Below are 23,629 nucleotides of genomic sequence, written 5' to 3' on the forward strand. Positions count from 1 at the left end.
TCTGGATGACAAACACCCCCATATCTACCAGACAAGAAATAACTTTCCTCACTACAGACTGATACATAAAGTCAGGAGAGCAGAATTAGGCTTTGAAATTTGCTGCTTCTACTTCAAGCCCAATGAAGGGTTGTGTGTTTCAGAATTCGCCTGGTTTTCATCTAATAAGCAATATTTACTGCCACAATGAATCTGAAACAGAACACCACATACTTTACTTATTAATAAATGACGGTATCTAAATCTTGTACCATCTGCCTTTTGCTTTGTGCAAATTATGGCAGATATACTTGTCGGTCCATGTCATAGAAGTACTTTACTGCTCCTGGAAAACTGTTCAGAGTTTTTTGCCTGGACTCTTCTCCTTTCCTTTTCCAGAGGCCTTGCTACTCCCCAGGTGCAAACTTCCCTTGTTTTGAAACTTTCCCCCGCAGACTGGACTAGATGCAATTATTCCCTGAAATATTTAATCCAGCAGTGTTAACTTTGGCCAGTCAAAGTAAATCTAAGTGAGTGAAGATGAAATAGTAAAAAATTAACCCTGGTCCCTGAAGCCAAATGCCCACGGCCAGAGCAGCAGGCAGGACACAGAGACAGGAGCCTGTGATGACAAAGACATATCACACATTGGACAACCAGCCCCTCACCAGAGATGACCGGTTTCCTATCAGACCTGGTAAGTACTTGTGACACTTTTGTGCTCTACTAGTATTTCAAAGAAAACAAAGTCAGTATCTCAGTTAAGACAACAAGGCTCTTACTTACTAAAAGCATCTCAGAAGTGGTTCTGCGCACCACGTTCAGGTATTACAGACGTTTGCACTTCATATGGCCTGCCATCCATCTTTGTAATATTTTAATCAATATGTTAATATTTCTTAAATGTCTTAATCTACTGGAAAATATTTACTTATCTTCAAATATAATTTGCTTTGCTTAACTGCTGGAGAAAAATAGTTTTGTTAACATATCACTATTTTGTGCAAGAAATGGCAGGCAGGGAACAGGACTGGATGTTGGCAGCTGTGACATCTTGTCAGGGATGTTTGTGTGAGTCTGCAGCATTAATATCCTGGTAATGGCTGAGTTTTAACCCAGAGTTGCTGCTTCACACATCAATGTGGCACCTGCAACTGGAGCGAAACCTTTTTGAGAAAGGGCTCCCATGAGCACACGTAACCTCTCGTCCAGGAAAGAGGAATATGGCAGCGTATCTCTGAAAGGCTGTTGATTTTTCCTTCATTCATGGCATGTTCACTGCGTCCTGCTGCCAAGACTTACGTAGAGTAAACCTAAGAGCAGTGCAGGCTGTGTATTTTGAGATCTCTAATCAACCAGGAAAAAACAAATCACAGAAACTGTCAAGGTGGGATGCCTATTCTCAAAACTTCCACTAGATTAAGTTGACTATGCTGCTTGAGACAGGCAGGTGGGGCAAGAGTTCAGAACTGAGGATGGTAATAAGTTAGAAACCACACTGTCCTCCTACAGCACAGCTTGAGCAGAACCATTGCAGAAGGGAACCTCTGTCCCAAAACCTTTCCTTGCTGTTCCTTCCTCTCCATCTAGATGAAAAACAGCAGATTTCCAAGTGCTGCCACACCGACAGGAATCTGAGTGGAAAAACATGCTACAAGCAACGCCAGCCTGGGCTACTTTTTCCCGATTTCAGACTTCTTTGTAAAAATTTTAGCTGCTGTGTGTGATTTCAGGAGCCTTTGCCACAAAACTTGAGCTGAGGGATCACCGTTTCTGTAGCTAAAGGCTGCATTTTACTTGAGTTGGATGCAGGGAAATCACAGGAGGATATACACTTCACACCAGGGCAAGCAGAGGGAACATGCCTATCTGCAAATCCCTTGAACGAATGAGATGTTTCTGGAGAATGAAAGACACATTCAAAGAACAGCTTGATGTGGCTACAAATTTAAGAAGATGTTGTTCTACCTCTGCAGGTACAGTACCAGGGGCTCTTTCAAATGATCTCTGTCCTGGGGATCGGCGGAACCTTCCAAATTGGCTTTCAAATTTCTTCAATCACCTACATGTCTCAGGTAGGCAAAGATTAATTCAACACACTGGTTAACAGTGGCACTGAGTCTACATTCCTGCTTAGGATGCTCCTGTCTGGCAGTCAGCGAGGGTTTAATCGCAGTTTGCTCATGATTCATTCCCATTGCCATGACAAAGCAGAACATGTCGAAGTGTTGAAAATAGAAGAAAAGAGACCTGCAAGTTATTGTTTATAGAACTGCTCCTCAGAAGATGCACTGACAGGGGTGGCACCTGTCTTCCCTATAAACCGACAGCACGTGTGCCTGCTGCAGTGGTCTCATTTCATACTTTCATAGCTGTCCATCTGCATAGACAAATACAACAAGTCAAGTGAAACAGCTCTAGGAAAATGTCTGCTTGTCTCCACTTATCACAGGTACAGCTTCCATCCAAGATACTGGAGTCTAGAAGCAAGACATTCTTATTTTGTAGAGAACACCTTATGGAAAAGTGTTATTTTCAGGCTTCAGACACCAAGTTCTGAGTGAGAATATTTAGGAACTATACTGAACAGGTGCTGTATAATCTGGCATTATTGCCATGTATGTGAGAGAAAACTCAAAATACATTTGCAGAACTCTACAGGGCTGTTCACACTATTTTCAGTACAAGTCCATGCCTCAGTTCCCCAGATTTCAAGGACAAAACTCGCAAAGAACAAACTCCTTTTAGTGGCAAAATGAACACAGAATGCTTTATTACACTATGTCTATTAGCTAATGCATATTCTTGGAGTCTATATTACATAGTGACTTTAGCTGGAGCTACAAATATTTGTTCTAAATATAACAAAATACATGCACTAGAATCACAGTTATTGTTAATAAAAATTCTTTTTTCTATCTCAGCATGTTAAGGCTTTCATTAATGAAACCTGGCTGGAGCGATACGGCTACCCCCTCCATCAGGATAACCTCCTGTTGCTATGGTCTATCACCGTGTCCATCTTTGGTATAGGAGGCCTCTTGGGTTCTTCAGGAAGCAGATACCTGACTGCCAAGTATGGCAAGTATGTGTATTTAAAGACAATTTGTCAATTTAAACTTAAGAAAATGTCAGTTGAGGTTTTGAGTGTGAGTCAGATTTTAGGCTTAGTCGTGGCTGTCACACCGCCAGCTCAACAGTGGTGTCAAGAGAATTTGCTGCTTCTTGCCATTGTCCTTTGGCACAGGCTCATCAACTCTGGTGTCACACCAGACACAGTTACTCAGGTTGGGTCAGTCGTGGCAAGGACAAAAGGCAGCCCCCCAGCTGAAGACAAAATGGGTTTCTTGAAGGAGCTACTCAAAATATAACAGCACAGAGATGCTCCTAAGTGCTACATCACTGTGTTTCACAATGGATTTTCAAGTGCCAAAAAGCTTTAAGTCTTTCCTTCACTACAAAGCCCAGAAGTATCCCCAAACTCCCAGGTCTAGCCGTGTGCCAAGGCACATCCTGAGTCCAGGGTGCCCAGTGCCAGTCGTGTGGAAGGGCTCATTTTGTCCTGGACCACATATATATAATTTCACAAAACCAGCGAGACAGCTTCACCCAAGACATCCTACATGCAAGAAGCTTAACTGCCATTTCCCTTCTGACTTACAAAAATGCTTTTTACTTTCTTGCACTTGTAGAAAGAAATGTCTCCTCTGCAACAATCTGCTCATGATAGTGGCAGCGTCTATCATGGGCTGCAGTAAAACAGCTCGGTCCTTTGAGATGATTCTAATTGGACGCTTCATGTGTGGAATAAGTGCCGGTAAGTGATTTCTCCAACAGGTCAGCAGGCTCTTCCAAAATTTTACATCTTTATTCAAAGTAAATAATAACCCTTCACTAAGAAAATAAAATATTCAAGTCAGTGATCCCTTGTCAGAAGTTCTATAACAGCCAGCAATAAAGTGCAAAATTACTAGTCATTTCACTGATATCAAATGAAATTCAGGTTTGCCAAATGTATAAATATTCAGAGCTGTCAGGAATGGTTTGATACAATATGAAACAAGGCATTTTTTTCTGGCGGAAAAAGATGTAAAATATTATCTAAATTTTAGTTAACAGTACTGGAAATTATATGGTATATGGTTTAAAGCTAGTATTCCCATACAGCTCCAAAGAACCAGGCTGTTCATGGCTGTGGCCATTTAATTTTGACTCTGAACATATTTCAGGAATGTTCTATAAGGGTATTTGACCTGTGTCCAAGCACTAAGTCCTTGGGGTTAGTACAAAGAGCTGGGCATAGTCAAACAAAATCACTCCTGGCAGACAGACCACACACAGCAACAACACCCTGTGCTGGTATCTGTATGCCTTCTGTTTGTCTCCTACAGAGTTGCTTTTCCATTCTGCTTGGATATTCAAAGAGATGTCTATTTTATCTTCTTTCATTGGAAATTCATGTCTATTTTTCAAGTAATCAATTTTTTTTACATTGCTTCTCTGACATATAGTTATATCGAAGAACTACAGCTGTATTTTGAGAACTACGCACCCACAGCAGCTGTGATCTAGAATCTGCATCATACCTCACGCAAACACCTAATTTTTGTTAAAGATAACTCCAGTACTTTGCCATCACATAAAGCCAGGAGAAGAACATGCTCCTTTCAAAACAGATGAAGGGGCTGTGACCACTATGTCAGGAAAAAGCTCTTGTTCCCAGACTAGTTTTCAGAATGTCTGTCATTAACTGCTTCACCAAGAGCTGGAAAAATTAACTCTGCCTGAAATCGTAAAAATTATTCTTTGACAGTGGAAAAGAAATATTCTATCATCTCCCCCTAAATAATATACAAATCAACATTGAATATAGCACTGTGTATTTTAATCTACTGTGGATCTACCATACAGCTCTCCTATGGCATCACGTCAGAAAAGGTTGAGATTATATGGGTTAGCTACAAGTAAATTAAATGTTACTACAGGGTGTTTAGTTATTCAGCACTTGCATGCTCTTTTTCCTTTAAAATATGCTAAGGCTTGCAAGAGATACTATGATGAGGCTACACCTGCACCCCAAAGAGAAAACTGTACATGTCTTAAGATGAGGAAACTGCATTGTGCAAAGAAGACAGTAACCAAACACTTTTGTAGAAAGGGTTAGAAAATCTAATACTGAAAAATCTTGTACATTGGCTAATGTATGATAAACAATTTGGTGCATAAGGCAGATATATTCTGTAATGCTTATTTATTTACATGCAATTTAATGAATGTTATAAAGGTCTTATTTCTTCTCTCCCACAATTCTCTCCCCATCTCAAGGTCTTTGTGTTCCCCTACACCACCAATATGTTGGAGAAATTTCCCCTCGGAAGATGTGTGGATTTGCAACCTCTACTGCCTCTTTCTTTTGGTCACTGGGAAAAGCCATCGGGCAAATTTCAGGACAAAGGTATAATTAATTTATGGATCCCCTCTACCTTTTGCTTCTTCCTCTGTTTTTCCATCTATTCATTTCTCTCCTCAAAACCAATGCAATGTACTTTTATCCTACACACACGTTTTATCCCCGCCAGGGAGCTGTTGGGCAGCCAGGCCCTGTGGCCCATGCTGATGGCCTCCTGTGGACTTCCAGCACTGGTCCAGCTGGTGACTCTGCCCTTCTTCCCTGAGTCCCCACCTTATCTCCTCATGCACAAAGGAGACCATGAAGGCTGCAAAAAAGGTAACCGAGGGCTCCAGGTTCCTCTTCCTCACTTGACTTTCAATTGTTTTGTGATGTTTACTCTCCCCATATGGAAAAAAAGGACGAAGTTTGTCCTTGCTCATGTCTAAGGAATATCTACTAAGGGTATTTTAGTGTAGTTCCCACAGAGAACATGAAACTTGTTCTCTTTACAGCTATGTATTACAAAACTTTGCACATCAGCTGACAATGTCTGTGCGGTCAGCCTAAATGACAAATGGCTGTTCGCCCTGCAGGACTCTGCAGGGCACCCCTTGGCTCTGGTTGTTGGCTGTGTACCCTGCTCATATCCTGAGAGAAGACAAAAGGGAGACAAGTGAAGCCATGGCCAGGGAGGGAGTCCTTGTGCACCCCACTGGCCTCTCTGTCAGAATAGGTCCCTCTGTGCAGGAGGGAGCACATTCTAGGATATCTGTGCGTCAGACCACAGCCATGCATGCTGCACTGCCAGACACTCACATCACCTAGTCAACAAACTCCTTAGGCAACAAACAACAGAGACGAATTAACATGGCAAGTCTCACTCTCCTTCTCCTTCACAGCCATAAGGCAGCTTTGGGGTGAAGGCCATCACCAAGCAGAGATTGATGACATCATGAGAGAGAAGGCAACAATGAAAAACACGAAGATCTTGAGTGTCCTGGAGCTAATGAAAGAACCAGCTTTCCGTTGGCAGCTGTACATGATAGTTACTCTGACCGCCACAATACAGCTATGTGGCATCAATGCAGTTGAGTGCATTTCCCCCTTAAAGTCTCAAAACACTTATCGACAACCTTAAAAGAGACATCATGGCTCTCAGGAGTTCTCTTCATTTTCCTCAGGCTTTTCAGGTCACAACTTGCTGTCTGCCAGCCCTGTTGCAGGGCAGCAGCAGTCTGCAAAGTTTGGCTGGGCTTTTCATGTGACATCCCTTTGCCCAGCTCTTGGTCCATGCTGGAGTTACTTTCCTTGGTAGTCACGTTTATTTAACAACCATTTTTGGAAGCCATCACAAGGCCCCAGAACCTGCTTTTACAAATGAGCCCACCCTATATTGGCAAAATCTGCAATGCAGTTTTACGTTACTGCTCCCTGCAACTGCTGCTGTTTAGCCCCTGACTCTTGGCACCCCAAGATGTTGGGATAACAGTGTGCTTACTCGACCTTTAGAGACAATCAATGAGCATGCTCACTGTTCTGGCACCTTCTCCAGGTCTCCCCCTCTTCCTCACAGCTGAACTTCTTTGGGATAATTTTGAAGTCACAGCTTTGCAGTTGCCTGCATGATTCTTCTAACAGCACGATGCAATAATATATTTGTCAAGGAAATACACAGTCGAGTCTCACACAGCTTAAACTGGAATCTTTATCATCTCAGCATATCTCCAAACAGTAGCAGAGATCCTTGAAAAGATGCTTATTTTACCCTCTCACGCTCCATAACTCATGCTCTTCTTTCTTGAGAACATCCTACAATGATGTTTTTGGATGGGATCTAGAAGAGACGATATACCTGGCTGTTTCTGAAAGCATCTAAATCAGGACTCTGCAAATCTAATTACATTGCAGCAGCTGGAGGTCCTTTTATCCCAACATTTTATCTTTTATGAAAATAATTAATTAATTACATTTTAGAATGTATTTGTCAGCCAGTAAAGTGAATACTACTAAAAAGAGTGCAGAATTGTAGCTCACTGCAAAGCTGAGATGCATGCTCCTTGGTTAGCAGCTCCTGTCTAGGGTAGTGTCACACATATATGGGGAAGAAATCCATTCTTTTCTTCTCTTACTGTTTTATGCTTTTCTTTTTGGTTTTTTTTTTTTTTTTGGTGCGTTTTTTTTTTTTCAGATTTATTTTTACACTTTTGAAGTCCTCCAGGCTGCTGGCTTTGATGAAAGAATGATCTCCTATTTGACCCTCTCTGTTGGGCTCTCTGAACTCGTAGCTACTGTCCTCTGTGTAAGTCACATTCCTAGGGGAATGGGAGAAAATTCACCCTTCTGGCACTGACACCAGTGTGACTTCTGTCCCTCAGAGCTCCATCATTGAGCGACTGGGCAGGAAAGTGCTCCTGAGAGGAGGCTACTCGATCATGTGTTTGCTGCTAGCTGGGATCACCGTGACTCTCTCCCTACAGGTAAGAAAACTCTTTTAATGGCAGATTTCTCTATCTGTTCTATTTCTAACCTCTGCTCACATTGAGGACCATACTGCTGAGAAAGGAAAGTGAGCCTTAGAAGTGCCAAAATAACTCCTCTGTTAACAGCTTACCCTCTGGAGGGGGAACATCCTAAAGATTCAGCTTGTCTATACATAGGATTAAACCCTCTCTCAGCAAGTGCTCTGTTGTGCTCCTGCCTCCTTTCCAATGTGATCCCAGGAGCTCAGCGAGGAGCAGATAAAACACTGGGAGACTGGCACTGACTCCTGATCCCATCACACACTGGGCAGCACAGATCAGAAGGCAGTCCTAGGAAAATGGCCCTTTCTATCTGTGCAGGTTTTAACAAGTAACAACAAAACCCCACAGTTTTTGCATTAGGTTGTTCAAAATTTATCTTTGCTGCAGAAGACACTAGGAATGCACATATCTATTCACAGACTGGAGTCAAGTTCACCTCTATCACACTGTCCTTGCTGTAGCTTCTTCAAAAGCAAGTCTCCTGAATTACCAGTATCATCCAAGAGCTCCTCTATAGATACTACTGCAAAATTAGCCTTGAAGCAAGGTGGCAGCAGACTTCCATTTTTGTTTCATTCATGAAGGATCTCAAACCTAGGAGAGCGAAATCTTTTTTTCCTAAAGCACTGACTCTCATATCTTCTTGACTAAGATCTGGGGAAGTTTCTTTGCAGTATCAGTTATTAAACCCATCACTTAACAAAAGTGAAGAAAGATATGACTTGGTATCCTCATATCTCTAAGGGTTGGGGTAAGCATCATGGGGTCAAGAAGAAAGGACAGGGTGGAAAAGTACCATTCAGACTTCCTTTAACTGAAGGCTTCCAAGCCCGACAGCTGCTCTATACTAGCAAACCTGCTTCTCTGCTCAGCTAACAAAAATCTCACTGTTCCATCCACAGGAAAAAGCACATTTCTCTGCCAGTTCCCTTACACGGTACATTTTTTCTTGAGGTGACAGTGTGGGGAAACAAGCAGCATTTCTCACCTGTGGTTATTAACAGATTGGACCCAGAAGTTTGTTATGTTGTTTGGTTGTTTTTCCCCAGGACTGGTATTTCTGGATGCCATACTGCAGCCTTTGTCTGATTATCTTGTTTGTAGTTGTGTTTGGAGCTGGACCAGGTAAGTACTCATTCAAAAGAAATAAAGTAATTGAGTCATGTGAGCTTATTAATATGGCTAGGAAAATACTGCATAATATTTAGCATAAGTCAATTATTTTAACCTAATCTTGTAGTCATTTAAATATTGTGGGTCCAATCATTGCCCATAAACTTCAATGCCATCAGGTTTGAATTTTGCTAACAGGAGGAAAGAAACACAGCAAAAAGTGGAAAAATACAGCAAAAATAGAGCAAAAGCAGATGGGTAAAATATTTTTTTTTTAAAAGAAAAAGAACAATAAAAGCAAGAGATCTTTTAAATTCAGTGTTGTATAATGTCACATCTTATCCCACATGGACAGCAGTGCAGAAGACCTACTTTGGAGTAACTCCTTTCCTAGAATATACTCCTCTTTAAAAACTTTTTATTTTTCAAGTCTACTTATTTTTTAAATATTTGCCTTCTCCTATGGCATAGTTGTGTTATTTTTCTAACTCAAAGTTGTCAAAGTCCTGTGACTCCAAACGTAACTGAAATGCCCAGGAAGTGAATCTGGGAAGATCACTCATCTGTGATCCAGCAGCATCGTGCTGGCAATTCTTCTTAGTAATAATAATTGTCACTCCATTCTTAAACAGCTTCTTCCATGAGAAGATGTCAGACTTTCTCAGGTGTTAACTATCTAATTCTTCAACGTCCCAAATAAATATATTTGAATATTTTGCCACTTCAACAAGGTGATATCTAGAAGGTGCCACAAACATTTTCTTTTCTAAAAAAGAGCAACATACACAAGTGTTTTGAATGCCAGTCCATGGTAGTAGCTGACTGTGTAACCGTAACACTCAATCCAAATGTTCAAATCAAACACATCGACAAGCAATAACTCTTATTGCTCTTTCCTTTCAGCTGGTGCCACAATTTCCGTTAGATCTGAAATTTTACAGCTCTCGTGCAGACCACCCGCCTTTGTGATCGGTGCGGTTGTCAACTGGCTGGGTGTCTTTGTGATCGGAACAACATTCCCGTTCATTGTGGTGAGTGACTTCCCCTGGGACACCGAGCTCAAGTCAGATGCGGGAGCAGGGAGGGTGACAGGAGGTGACAGTGCCATGATGAGTCACAGTGAGCTCAGCACCTGCTCTCCAAAGGCCACTTTTCAACTGAAGGGCCATGATCTGCCCAAGATATTTATTCAGATTGAAATACTTGTCCAAGGTAAAAATGCAAAGAACTCCTTATCAGATCCAAAGTACTTTGGGACCCAAATAAAAACTGTGCCAAGAAAGTGACAATGCAAAAGACAAGCTTATCTCACTCTCCTTCTAACTTTGCTCTTCCCTGCAGGAAAGACTCAAGCACTTCTGCTTCCTCATCTTTATGGTGTTACTTTTCACTTCAGGGATAGTTATCCACCTGTTCCTTCCAGAAACAAAAGGGAAATCGATTGTGGAAATCACAGAAGAATTTAATAAGCTAAACTTTAAAAAGAAGCATATTCCAACAATTTCAAATCATGTCACAGAAGATTACGCCTTCTGCACCAGGCTTTGATGGGCCATTAGGAGGAGTCAGGCTTTCTTAAAAAGGAAGAAAAAAAAAAAGACATTTGTTGTTTTCTGACTAGTGAATTGGTCCAAATGGACCGTTAGATTTCATACCTGCCACTTACAAGGTTCCCAGTTTGCCAAACCAGCACCTTTGACAAGCACTCCACTCTGGGCAGCTTAAAAAAGGAATGGTGGCTGACACTAACAGGACAGACTCCTGCGAATCACGAGCATTTTGGCTTAACTCACTGATGTGTAAATCTCAGCTGAGCAACTAATACACACTGAAACTACATGAAGAATTCATAAACACTCTGCTGACCACAGAGAAAGGCAAGACTTGTGATCCCCTCTTTCTATGATTTCTGAGTGTGTTTTTACAACCTCTGGCCAGGGTTCAAGCCATAACAGATTAAAGAAAAAATTTAGTGGCATAGGAGAGAAATTCTTTGTTTCTCTAGACCTGACTGAATAATCAAACCTTGCCAGGTTCCCATGCAAATACCATGTCCTTGTGTTGTATCAAGTTTGACAGACTTCAGCCCTTTTGGATTGAAGTTTTCCCTGTCAGCAGCCATCCTTGCTTCGATGCAAATTTAATTTTTTGCTGAATTTTTGCATGTTTCCCTCTGTTCATGAGAGGCTCTCACAGTCCTAGTAGCAAAACAATACTATTAGGAAGAACATGAACAAAGCTAAGGCTCAAAGTAGAGCATACTATACAAATTAAACCCCAAACTCTAGACTTGCACAGTAAAAGAAGTGTTTTTCTCTCTTATGTTGCTTTGGCTGGCATATTCAACTCAGATAAAGTTATTCAAAATATGAATTCAATTGCTCATCTTAACTGCTGCTTATTTTTAATTGGAAATGTTAAACATAAATTAAAATGTCAGATTGTCTTGTAATAAAGCTTCTGGCATCCACAAATGTTTGTTTCCCAACATCATTATCTCCCTTAATAAAAAAAGTGACTGGTGTGCCTACCCCTCCGTGACCGGGGTTTTTCATTATTCCTATATTGAGGGACACTTCAGATTTCTCACTAAAAGATAATCTACAAAACACAAAGTGTCCTTAAAGTCAGAAAAGCTCGATAATTTTGTAGTGTTCCATACATATATAACATGACCAAAAAACACGAGTCATTTGGAGACAACTACCAATATAGAAAGGAAATCTAAACTTTGCAAAACAGAATTCTCTTTTCCTAACCAGTCATTCTGACAACACCCTTCATTCTGCTACAACAACACCCGAGTCTTTGCAAACGTAAGCAGAGTGGTATTGTGTAGCATTGGCAGCATGACTCGCTAGTGAGATCTCCCATCTCAGTTATTCATTAGATGTTATTCAGAAAGCTTTCCCCATAAGAAAGCTTCCCCACCAAGAAGCGAGCAGGTGCCCTATGGAACATAAATGTGACAACGAAGCGGAACAGCTATTTGGAGCACAGGTCAGCCTTTGCTTGTGCTCAGTGGAGCAAGAGCTGTATTCTGCCAACCGTCTGCTCATGGCATGAAACAGCAAAAAAGTATGGTTCAAACACACAGGGGAGGTGACAAAGAGGACAGTCATTCAGAAGTTTCAGGAACACTAGATGTATGTTTTCTTTCAGAGATATCAGCTGATAGGTAAGATACGTCTCAGGTATTGACTCTGAGGCAAATACAAACACTTAAAAACTCGCTCAGTGAACTGCTGTCAGCTAGACACCAAAACAGTAGGTCTGGTCTAGCTGGCCTCTATTAGGGAAGGCTTTGCATGGCTTTGCACGTGTGTGTCACAGGGGACTGTAAAATTGGATGTTAAATGACTAAATTACCTGATGTTGTGAGATTCAGTGTCCGGATCACAGTTATGACTAAAGATTATCTGTAGCTACTCGTTAACACTAATCATGAAACTGTGTGTCTAACAAAGGGGGCCTCAGCATAGTGTAAGTAATCAGAGCACAGAAGCAGCACAGTAACTAATCAACATGAATGCAACAGACATTACACATTGAGGGCATTACAGGAGGAAGACTCTTAACCTACAAAAAGCAGGAGTCCTAAACGAAAGTACAAGAGCAAAGAGTAAAAGTTACAATGTGTGTAAACTGTACTAAATAGAAGTGATGAAGTAGAACATAAGAAAACAGGCTTCATTTGCAAAGGAAAGCCCCATGGTGGTAGCTACTCATCATTGCGTGCTTGTGTCTTCCCCCAAGATCATCCAAGCAAGGCAGATACTAGCAGCTAACATGGCATTTCCTTCCTTTGTCAAATGCACATCATGTTGTTTCAACTTTGCATGATTTACAGAAAAGGAAATTAATTCCTAGCATCAAAGGGAGAGTCTCATTTGTGCTCTAACAACAGTTTATCTGCTGGAGAACCTCATCTGGAAAAAAACTCGCCATGAATTCTCAGCACACATCAACAACAGAGTCAATTCATGATGGGGTCACATAACGATGGGACAAATGGCCGGCTGGTGCTACGTGCTACATTTCAGACATTAGCTAGACAATCTGATGTTCCTTACAGGTGATGTATTTTCTAATAAATATGACTGCTTGCATCATATAAGCCATTTATGATTTCTTAGTCCTCTTCTTCTTTAATTGAAGTGTAAATGGCAAATGATAAGTAAGCCTTTTATCAACTTAGTACATACAAAACCTTCTTAATTATTAAGTAAATAAAGTTAAAGCCTGAGGATTTTCTGTCTGAAGGAAGAGACATCAATCCAGCTATAAAGGTTACAGAGCAGCTTCAAAGCAATAATTTTGTCATCACAGACACAGAAATAAATATGTTGGCTGATGAAAATACCAGAAAAATCTGTGCATGACATTGAATCTTTCCCAGCAAAGGAAAATAAGCTACTATTACATATTTAGCTGGTTAAGCCTGATGTGCCACTATAGAATAGTTGAGTTTGCCCCCCATCCCAAACTGATGAAGCATTTCAATTGCTTTAAGTAATGATTAAGTTATGACAAGCTCCAGTTGCTGTCACATGAAGAGAGAATAGCTCTTTCCTGTTTTATGTCGAAGTCCTATGGTTCACTGTCCAAGCCTCAATTAAGAGTCGCAACAGATACATTTGTCCTTATGTTTCTCATCTTATACTGAAAACTAAGTGAATTATGATTTTTGCAGTCCTATTTAAAATCGATGTCTCAATTCTCTATCCCCCTTGCACAAGACAGAGATCTTGAAGTACACATGTTCCCCATAAGGGAAACCAACTTGTTTACCTGGGCTAGACACAACCCTTGGTTGAAATATTTAATCCAGCAATTCTAAACTTTGTACAACAGCTGAAATACGTGTAATTAACTTAAAAACTTTTGAAGTAAAATTTAACTTCAGTAATGTGGTACTAGTTCACTGACACTGCTATTGCATTATGTGAGCATTTGGTTCTTTTGGCAGGTACTAACCAGTAAGCAACAGGAATCAGCTCTGGCCCAGGAGATGGCTGCCGTCTTCTCTGACCTGGTGAGTAACTGGTCGCTTTTTCTCAGGGCTCTGCCTTATATAGGACAAAGCTAACAAAATACTAAAGATCCAGATTCCTTAAGGATTGTAAGCTCTTTTGGGACAGCGACCATCTTTCTTCTCTGCATTTAAATATTACCAAGAACATGTTGCATGGTCTTTTCCATGCAGCAAGGTAAAATAAAATAAAAAGATAAATTCAATCAAAACTAACAAAAGTCCTGGCAGTTCCACCAGTGACAATGCTACTGTATTTTTGTTTTCTGAATTACTGAAAATAATACTAATTATTAAGCACTCTGATTACTTTCCAAAGTAATGAATAGGTTAACTGTACTGCAAAAGACTAAGAAATTCATGACATAAGCTCTAAAATAAATTGCTTTCCTCATTTCATCTAAAGATAATTAATATAATCCATCAAGACTTTCCATAGTCTTAAACAAGGAAGAAGTGATAACTATTTCTTGCTCTATTTCTTGACTGCCAGCAAGAAGCTATTTTGCTTTCCTTTTTATGAATTAAAATTGTCAATTTGTAAGTCTAGTGAAAAAAAAAAAAAAGAGTAAGAATGTGAGTTCATAACTTCTGGTTTGATGTATATAGGTTACTGCAGACTGCAGACAAGGAAACTCATTCCCTCTTCACCACAGGCAGGACTGCCAACCTGTCAGCTATTGCAGGCACACACTGAAAGCTGTACTATCGGGAACAGCTTTTAAAACTCTTTCTCCTTCTTGCAAGCAAAGTGGTGGGTTATCCCTCTTGTAGTAGCACTTAGTCTTGCTGTGGCCCTGTGGCTGAGGATTGCACTTTGGCAGTAAGTTAGAGATTTCAGAAAAATGTTTAAGTCTAAGAGGATTAGAAGTGGACAACACAGATATCCAGAAGGGAAGGGCAAATGTGGCTACATAGACTCTGGCCCTGCACAAATCTAGAGTCATGAGAAGCTGATGGAGTATTTTATTCTTGCTTTGCAGGTTCAGTTCCGGGGATTATTTCAACTGATCTTTGTGCTGGGAATTGGTGGTAGTTTCCCATATGGATTCCACATTTCTGTCATCAGCTATCCTTCAGCGGTAAGTAGCCATCTCTCTGAGGTTGGAAACAGAAAATAGGGATCCCGAGCTATCCATTCACCCATGGATCTCAAAATTACTGAGCATTCAGTGGATACACCTATGCCTTTTCTTTGTCTAACTAACATAAAAAGCGTAGAGAACTTTTTCTCCTTTAAACAACAGGATAGCACTTTCTGTTTTAAATAAATTGTTACCACACAGCACAGGAGCTTCCAAAGGAAGGCAGAAATGTGCTTTTAGCATGCTTTGTCAGGAAACTTACAGACTGGTACAAATGTAAAGACTTTGCAATGTGATCTCAGCTAACTTGCTTTACTAAGAAATTTAGTCTCACAAGAAGGCTAGTATTAGAACCATAGGCTAGATCTGAAGTACAACAGCCAAATAATACAAAGGGATCTTATACCCATTGTCCAGTCAAATCTCATTTTATTTTTCAGCACATCAGGAAGTTTATTAATGAAACCTGGATAGAGCGACATGGCTCTCCCCTCCACCCTGAGACAATCATGCTGTTGTGGTCCTTCATTGTGTCTGTTTATGGGATGGGAGGATTCCTGGGGAGCCTCTGCTGTGGCTACCTGACTACAAAATATAGGAAGTAAGTGTTTCCTCTAACAGCTCAATAGTCAGAAAGTGCAGGGAAATGCCAAGGTGCTTCTTGGTTGAAGCAGTCTGATTGAAGACTAAACGGATTTGGTTTGCCCACGCACCCACCTCTTCAAGTAGCAAGCAGTATTTTACCTTGTTTATCTGCCCTCCCCAGGGAACTGTATTTCTGCAAAGGCTGCATTCACCAACACATCACTGGATCGGGGCCTCTGGGAGCAGCAGGGTAGTGCAACTGCCTCCTGTTCTCTTCAAGATCCCCTATGACTCCCATAAAGGTCTCCCAAGCTCCTCGAATACCAAAAAAGGAGCTGTGTGTCTTGTGTTGGAACCTGGAAACCACTGTGTGGAAGATATCCTTAAGTGTCAAATAAGAGACAGATTTCCACTTAAATGCACTCATCCTGGGTGATGACATTACATTAAATATTCAAATATACTCTAGCATCTAGTGAAAATGTGAACAGAACAGGTAAAAAAAAAGCCTGTAACTATGCTGTAAAGATACAATCAGCACCAAAATGAATTATCCAAGAGACATCTTGGCAATGTTCTTGGCAATTCATTTTACTGCAAGTCAATTCCAAACTATCTTTTCCACTGGATGGAGAAAGGATTCCTCACCAGTCTGGTCTGTTCTCTCTTTTGTGTAACACCACTAATTTCATTTGCAGAGAAATTGGCAAACATATCTGCTTGGTGTGACCCACTTAAAGATCTGCTCCACAACCCACTGATCCAGAGGCCCCTCATATGGGTCTCAACAAACCACCTTAGCCTGCCTGCAATTGTGTTCTGTCCTACCAGGTAAGTGCCCCCAAGAAATTTCTTGTGGGACACTGCCTCATCCCACACCCACAGGGTCTCCCAAGACTGGAAACAAGACCATGCACTTCTCGCACGGGTTATTTAACACACGATAATTGCTGGATCACAGCCTTCTAAATAGAGGATCTCTGTGAATCCTTAATGCGTGCAAGAGGACTCTCGCCTAGCGAGCACCACGGCAAAACAACAGAGTGCAAAATACATTGATTTGAGCCTGAGAAATGGGGCGTATGAACATAGCAGCCCATGATTCACACAGAGTGTATTTTGAAATATGCCTCTAAAAACTCTGCCATCTCAGATCACATCCATTTAGCAAGGAGTGTCTTTAATATGAGCCATTCTAGAATGGGAGCCACAGACTCAGATTATTTCTGAGGAACAACCTGACAATTTATGAGGAGTTCTAGCCATTTAAAAATCTTGGTGACAAACTGGGCCAGCTCTTTCATCTCTTTCCCCACTTGTATGGAGGAAATGCTGAAGTGTTCCAGCTGCTTAAATTCTAAGCTCAAAAAATATTAATGAATTCAGATCTAAGGGATCTTAAAATTTTAAAGAATCACTTTGACTATCCAAAGGCAAAATTGTTTCAGCCATTCCTCCAAACAGCAGAAATTGCTGTACTATGCTTCCAGCCACTCAAAAGAGCACAAGAGTGCTTATTTCACACTAAATTCTCATGGGCTTTTTTTTTTTTCTCTTTTTCAGAAAAAAGTGCCAAATGTGCGCCAACCTGATCATTCTGGTAGCTGCACTTATCATGGCCTTCAGTAAAACAGCCAAGTCCTTCGAGATGATTCTGGTCGGCCGCTTTCTCTATGGAATTGGTACAGGTATGTGCTCAGGCCACTGCGGAGTCCAAGCATCCCGGCTGTCTCAGGGTTGTCTCTATACATATTGCTGTTCTTGGAGAATGATTTATAAAGCAAATATACTGCGCACTTAATGAAAGTGAAAGACATAATACTTTTTTGCAAGAAATTATACTCCAAATACCAGAGTGAATGGACACAATGTAAGAGAGGATGAAGTCAGAAAGTTAAGCTATTATAAATATTTTAACTGTCATTTATCCTCTTCTATGTTAAAGGTTTTTCTCTCAATATACATCCTCAATATGTAGGAGAGATTTCACCCAAGAAGCTGCGTGGATTCACCAACTCCACAGTTTCTGTTTTTCTAACACTGGGAAAACTCACAGGACAGGTTATTGGACTGCGGTAAATACTCCAATCTTGCTATCAGGTTACACTAAAAGTAATAGAAATCTTTCTGTAACCTTATCCCCTCATCTAGTCAGTGACTGACAAAGTGACTCATCTTCCCCAAAACAGGTCTCAGCTTATGCCAGAAAAAAAGTTTTGATCATAATTGAGGCAAACATACAGTTAAAATACAGGAGACAGAAAATTAACTATTCATAATCTGATTTCTTCTTATTTCCACACCCTTTCTACTAGGGGCCTTCCCCTTAAAAATGTACTGTAATTACATGAAAAGTCTTAGCATAATGTTTTGATCCTGTGGTCAAACAGTGGTCAAATGAGTCTCATTAGCTCTCTAGACATTATATTGGATCCTAATGATATTTAGAAAGTTTTTCAAAATGCCAAATAATTCCTTTAAAATTGACAGAAACAAAAATAGCCAAATGTGTGAAATCTGCCAAATTATCAATTCAGATTTTGCTCCACTGCACCCTTGAATGGAATTTGAGCAATCTTCATCACTCAGAAAAACTTTCTGAACATTCATTCCACTATCTCAGCATAATTTTGTTTCACATACACTTTCCAGGGAGATTTTAGGAAGCGAAGCTTTGTGGCCGTGGTTATTAGCATCTAGTGGACTTTCAGCATTGGTTCAACTGGTTACCCTCCCATTTTTCCCTGATTCACCATCCTACCTCCTGATACAGAAGGGTAATGAGGAAGCCTGCAGGAAAGGTAAAGTGTTTGCTTTCCACACTTACTTCGCTTCATTTGATGTTTTAGTGACAGCCTCTGTAGAAGGCAAGCAAGCAGGGCAGAGCTGTGCAGCAAGGTGCAGTGCCATGGAGAAACAGCAGAGGCAATTCTAAATAAAACAGCTGAGGCGCCTACGGCAATACAGCTCTGCTAACCTGGGGCCTCACTCACTCTAATTTATTTGGTTAAGAAAGACATATTCTATTAACATGTCTAAGCTTTCCCACTTTGGCGGGTACCACTTTATTTCTTCAAAGCAAATGGTTTTAGGTAGTTCATTTTTTATTAAATAAAATGTAGCTAAATGTTTACTTTGTTTACAATTTAGTCAACTCAATGTTAGAAAGATATGCTGTACTGACAACCAGTGAGTCAAAATTCCAGACCCAATCAGACGACAGAACCAGACAGCACTGACACAACCCCCTACGCCAATGGACAGGCAGACTAAGGGGTTTAACGTAACCACTCATGACAGCTGTACTAGTAGAATAATCCACTCCCTGCTTTGCCCCCAACAGCCATCAGGAAGCTCTGGGGGGAAGGAGACCACCAAGCAGAAATTGATGACATTATGAAGGAGAAGGCTGCAATGAAGAGCACAAAAACCTTGCGTGTCCTCGAAGTAATAAAAGACCGGTCTTTGCGCTGGCAACTTTACACCTCGATGACTGTCATGACCACCCTGCAGCTCTGTGGAATCAATGCAGTTGAGTGCTCTCTTTATCCCTAGAACATGAGACAGCTCTAGGCAGCATTACAAACCTCCCTAAGTTAATGCTGTTACACCAGCTAAGAATGGCATCCCAACTGCAACACTTTTTTCACAGGTGCATTTCCTCTCTCCATTTTTCAGATATACTTCTATTCTTTCGAGGTATTCCACACAGCCAAGTTTGAAGAACACACTATCCCATACGTGTCCCTTGGAGTTGGGTTGTGTGAATGCTTATCCTCTATACTGTGTGTAAGTCTTTTCAGACTTGAGTCTGAAGGAAAAATTTCATGCGGTCAAGAATTGTACTTTACCTTACCTATAACTGGGCTCAGGGAAGATTTGCATAACCTAAGACACATCTTCCTGCTTCTGCAAAACCACATGCAGGATAGAAAGCAGCTCTTTTCCCAAATTATTGGTATAACTGTACATCTTTAGACTAATTTTTACTCTATAAAATAGTTTTCTGGTATTCTGGATTAGTTATGTATATGTACATGTGCACAATTGTATATATACTAGCACACAAGAAAGAGAACTGTCTAACAATAGCCTAGGGTTGACTGATAGATGCAGCTTCATTAATAACAAGTTAGCTTTGAAGAAGCAAATTAAATTCATTAGAAATTAAGAGACTCTCAAATGACACTGATTTCTGGCTGTTATTCAGATAAGTCTTCTGCAAAGAACATATGGAAAAGGGAGGCATTATTTGATTTTCTGCTTTTCAGACCACCCTCATAGACCGATTTGGGAGGAGGGTGCTGCTGTGTGGAGGGTACACGCTCATGGGCTCTGTGCTGGCACTCCTGACCATGACGCTGTCGCTGCAGGTAAAGAGGCAGCAGCTCGCTGGCTGCTCAGCATCAGCCCTTGCTACTCTTGCCTCACAGGTTGGGAACAAAACTTGAGTCAGTGGTGGAAAATACAGAGCTCTGCTATTCTGTCATGTATCTAATGGTTTGATATCACTGGTTTCTCACTTTTAGCATCAGTATTTCTGGATGCATTACTTCAGTGTTATCTTGATCTTCCTGTTTGTTATCTTCTATGGAACTGGACCATGTGAGTACATCAATGGGTGGAAATTTGGTATCGTATTGGTTGGTGTCACAACTGGCAGAGGAAGAACGGGCTAGATCCATGGTAAAGTTGTGGAAATTAAGAAGAGAAAGGCAGATATATACAAGTGGGAGACAGGAAAAGGATATAGATGCCTCAAATTTTATTGCTGATCACAGAATCTAATGATTTAAAATACAGTATCATCTTCTCCAGAGGGCTTGAGACAGATGTTTCAGAACAATTTTTTAAATATTCAGCTAAAACCAGGATTCTAGGCATTGCCAGGTATATTATTCACTAATTCAGCAAGTTAAGCTTTATGACTACCAACACGCTTCAGGTGGAACTGACCACAGAACCCAAAAGTGGAACTGGTTTTATTTACTGTGCTAATAATGGCCACCAGTGCAATATGGAACTGCACAGATCCACTGGCACCAGAAGAAAAATTCCAGGATGTATGACAGAAATCTAAATCAGCAGCTCTAGTCCCTTTCTGGAACCAAGGTCTTTCACCCTCACCGCAGAGGCCACCTGCCAGCAGGCACCTATTCTGCCCATTTGCTGTTTTCTACCACTGCCACTCTGAGGATCTTTGGCAGGAGTAAGATGCACTGAGGAACTGTGGAAGAAAAGTACACCCAGTTTGTGTTTTGCTTTCCTTTTTCAGCCGGAACCACTATAACTATCATGGTTGAAATCTTCAGCCAGTCATCCAGACCATCAGCCTTCCTGATTGTCAGCTGCATCAACTGGACAGGACTGTTTGCACTTGGGATGATTTTTCCACTCATTGTTGTAAGTTACTCTAACTGGATCCCTCGCTCCAGGCTAATTAACTTCTGAATGCTGACACAGAACAAAATAATAACAGTATATTGCAACAAAAGGCAAATCTTAGAGCTCTGTCCAAATACCAAACCTGCTCAGGAATCCCCCAGACCTGTCAGAAGAGCAGCAATTGGACTCAGGTCAAACTGGCCAGCGGAAACTCTTGGTTTGATACCTGTCCTGGTTTGTGTATTGAGCACATATTGGAATTTCAATTACTAAGACACAGTTTGCACCCAAGGGCAGGGAAATAGAAATGAGATTCTTATCTTCCTTACAGTGTCTCCTATTTCTGCCTGCAGGAAAACCTCGGACCCTTCTGCTTCCTCATCTTTTTGGGAATCCTTGCTCTATCGGCAATTTTCATCTACCTGTATCTCCCTGAGACCAAGGGAAAGTCAATCATGGAGATAAAAGCAGAGTTCAACAAGCTGAATTTTGGGAAAAAAGAAACCTCAGCCACTGGAAACAACCTTCCTAAGGAACAGTTGTTCTGCACCAAACTCTGAATGTTCAGAGGAGAAATTTGCATCTCTCAGAAAAGACAGGAAACAATGTTGCAATAGAATGAAACAGCAAACATTAAAGACAGACTGCAAGCTCTTCTGTGTCTTTTTTCTTTTTTTAAATATAGGTATGAATTTTATTGTCCTAGAATTTTATTTCTTGCTGATAGCTTAACATTTTCACAGGAAATTTCACCACTCCCTTTTGAGATCTACTGAATATAAAGATTTTTTTTTCTATTAAAAAACCCTTTTATGATAATCTACCTTACAAAGCTTTAAAACATTTTATTAACAGTCCGTAGGGCCCAAATCCTGCACCAGGAACATCCATACAGGCTCTGCTCACAGCCCTGGGTCTCCGTTGGTCTCCCTGGTTGCCAGGAGTCTGCCCAGCGCCACAGGTATCTGAACAGTTTGTTATTGCGCTTTCCTAAACAAGACCTCACCAGCTCGGATGCCCTCAGAACCAGGAAACTGCTGACCAATAGTGCAGAGAGGAGTATTAGAAACATGAAGGACCAAGTAAAATAATTTAAGAGAAACCAGGGGAAGGAAGGATTAAGAAGTCCAAGTGATCATGAGTCTGGAGAAACACAGAAGTCCGAAATATTTGACTAGCAGGCTGACAGAGGGAAAGCTGGATATGTAATGTAGGGTGGCGCAAACAGATACGGGTTCAAAACTTAGCAGAGTAAATTAAGAAAAAATGTTCTGGCCATGGTAACAGCAAAAAAAATATTGAAGTTGAAATTATACTGTGCAAAAACCTGTCTGGAGATGTAATGAAAATCTCAGCGGAGAATACCCTAGTAACTCCAGGCATGGAGAAGGACCTGCCAGAGTTATTATTGTACATGAAAGAAGTAAAATGGTTCCTATAAAATACAGCACACTCCCAAGAGCATCTGTGGTGTCTAAGGACACCTGGTACATCAGCTTCTGGGAATTACATCAGATGTTTCCAGAGAAGAAAGAGTTTGTTTTGGAAACGTTTTTCTTGTTATGTAAGCAAGCTGGGAATAAAGAGTGATTATTGTAACCAGCAGAAAAAATAGTTTAGGAAGTTCATTGGAAATACAGTCAAAGTTTTTCCAAGTGACCACAAACAAGTATAGTATGATTTCTGACTAAATGCTTTGGATCTTGCCACCTGCTTTCAACTGATCACTGAAGAAAAGATTCATCAATATTACAATTCATCAATATTACAAATGGCAGTTCCTCACCTTACAGATGGAGCTATCACTTGAGTTTATTTGTAATGCTTTAATACAGGAAACATGCCCTGAAAAGTCTGTACAAACAGTTTTTATTTCTGGAACTTTTTTCAGGATTTTCATTATTTTCAGAATGCTTTAGATACAAGGAATGCAGTCCACTAACACAGGCTGTACATGGACACCGTCTCTTGATGTTTCATTTGCTGGCTTTTTACAGCAAGGGTGCTACAGTGAAGGAACTGACAAACTCAACATATACCATACAGTCAACTTATGCATGTTCATATGGAGGTTTTCACCATTTTTTAAGTATTTGTTTAAGTTACACCTTTGCAGTACAAGCATTTAGTGCAAGGTATAGAAACCTCCCTCTTTTCCACAGGTTGGGGGATGGGGAGGATAGAAAAGCCCCTAAGTCACAGAAACTGCTGGGCATAAAGACACCCAGACCTTTTACATGGAGACATCAACAAACCATTTCTTTTATCCCCATCAGCATTTTCAATCCGCTTTCCCAAACATATCTCACTGTGAACACCCCCTACCAAACACCATCTGACCCATCTGAATCATGTAAGACTGTACTGGGCAGCAAATAGGACTGGTTTCAGCATTGCCACATACTCCACTCTTGATAAACCCCCTCATTTTGGAAAGCCTGTGGATTTCCTGTCTCTCAGGAGATCCTGTTGACTGTTATGGGACTATTCGCACAACAAAGGAGCAAGTTGAAAACAAACCTCTTCTAAGTAGGTA

At 40.8% G+C, this 23,629-nt stretch overlaps 2 protein-coding genes across 2 annotated transcripts; both read left to right on the top strand.

The window, feature by feature from the left end:
• Positions 1–652: 652 nt before the first annotated feature.
• On the top strand, positions 653–10,554 carry LOC308047114 (solute carrier family 2, facilitated glucose transporter member 11-like; the record flags this gene model as incomplete). The annotated part of the gene is made up of 12 exons (XM_080355373.1): positions 653–676; positions 1,956–2,054; positions 2,904–3,064; positions 3,672–3,796; positions 5,305–5,434; positions 5,559–5,707; positions 6,271–6,458; positions 7,560–7,670; positions 7,747–7,848; positions 8,943–9,018; positions 9,910–10,037; positions 10,348–10,554. The coding sequence occupies 12 exons, from the start codon at positions 653–655 to the stop codon at positions 10,552–10,554; spliced, it is 1,500 nt and encodes a 499-aa protein (XP_080211499.1).
• A 3,463-nt stretch (positions 10,555–14,017) lies between these two features.
• Positions 14,018–21,653, top strand: LOC308047113 (solute carrier family 2, facilitated glucose transporter member 11-like; the record flags this gene model as incomplete). Its single annotated transcript, XM_080355372.1, has 12 exons — positions 14,018–14,041; positions 15,022–15,120; positions 15,564–15,724; positions 17,272–17,396; positions 17,654–17,783; positions 18,361–18,509; positions 19,052–19,239; positions 19,387–19,497; positions 19,980–20,081; positions 20,238–20,313; positions 20,984–21,111; positions 21,447–21,653. 12 exons carry the CDS (start codon positions 14,018–14,020, stop codon positions 21,651–21,653), a joined length of 1,500 nt encoding a protein of 499 aa, XP_080211498.1.
• Positions 21,654–23,629: the final 1,976 nt, after the last annotated feature.

Source organism: Nesoenas mayeri, assembly GCF_963082525.1.
Source record: "Nesoenas mayeri genome assembly, chromosome: 17".
NCBI lineage: Eukaryota > Metazoa > Chordata > Aves > Columbiformes > Columbidae > Nesoenas > Nesoenas mayeri.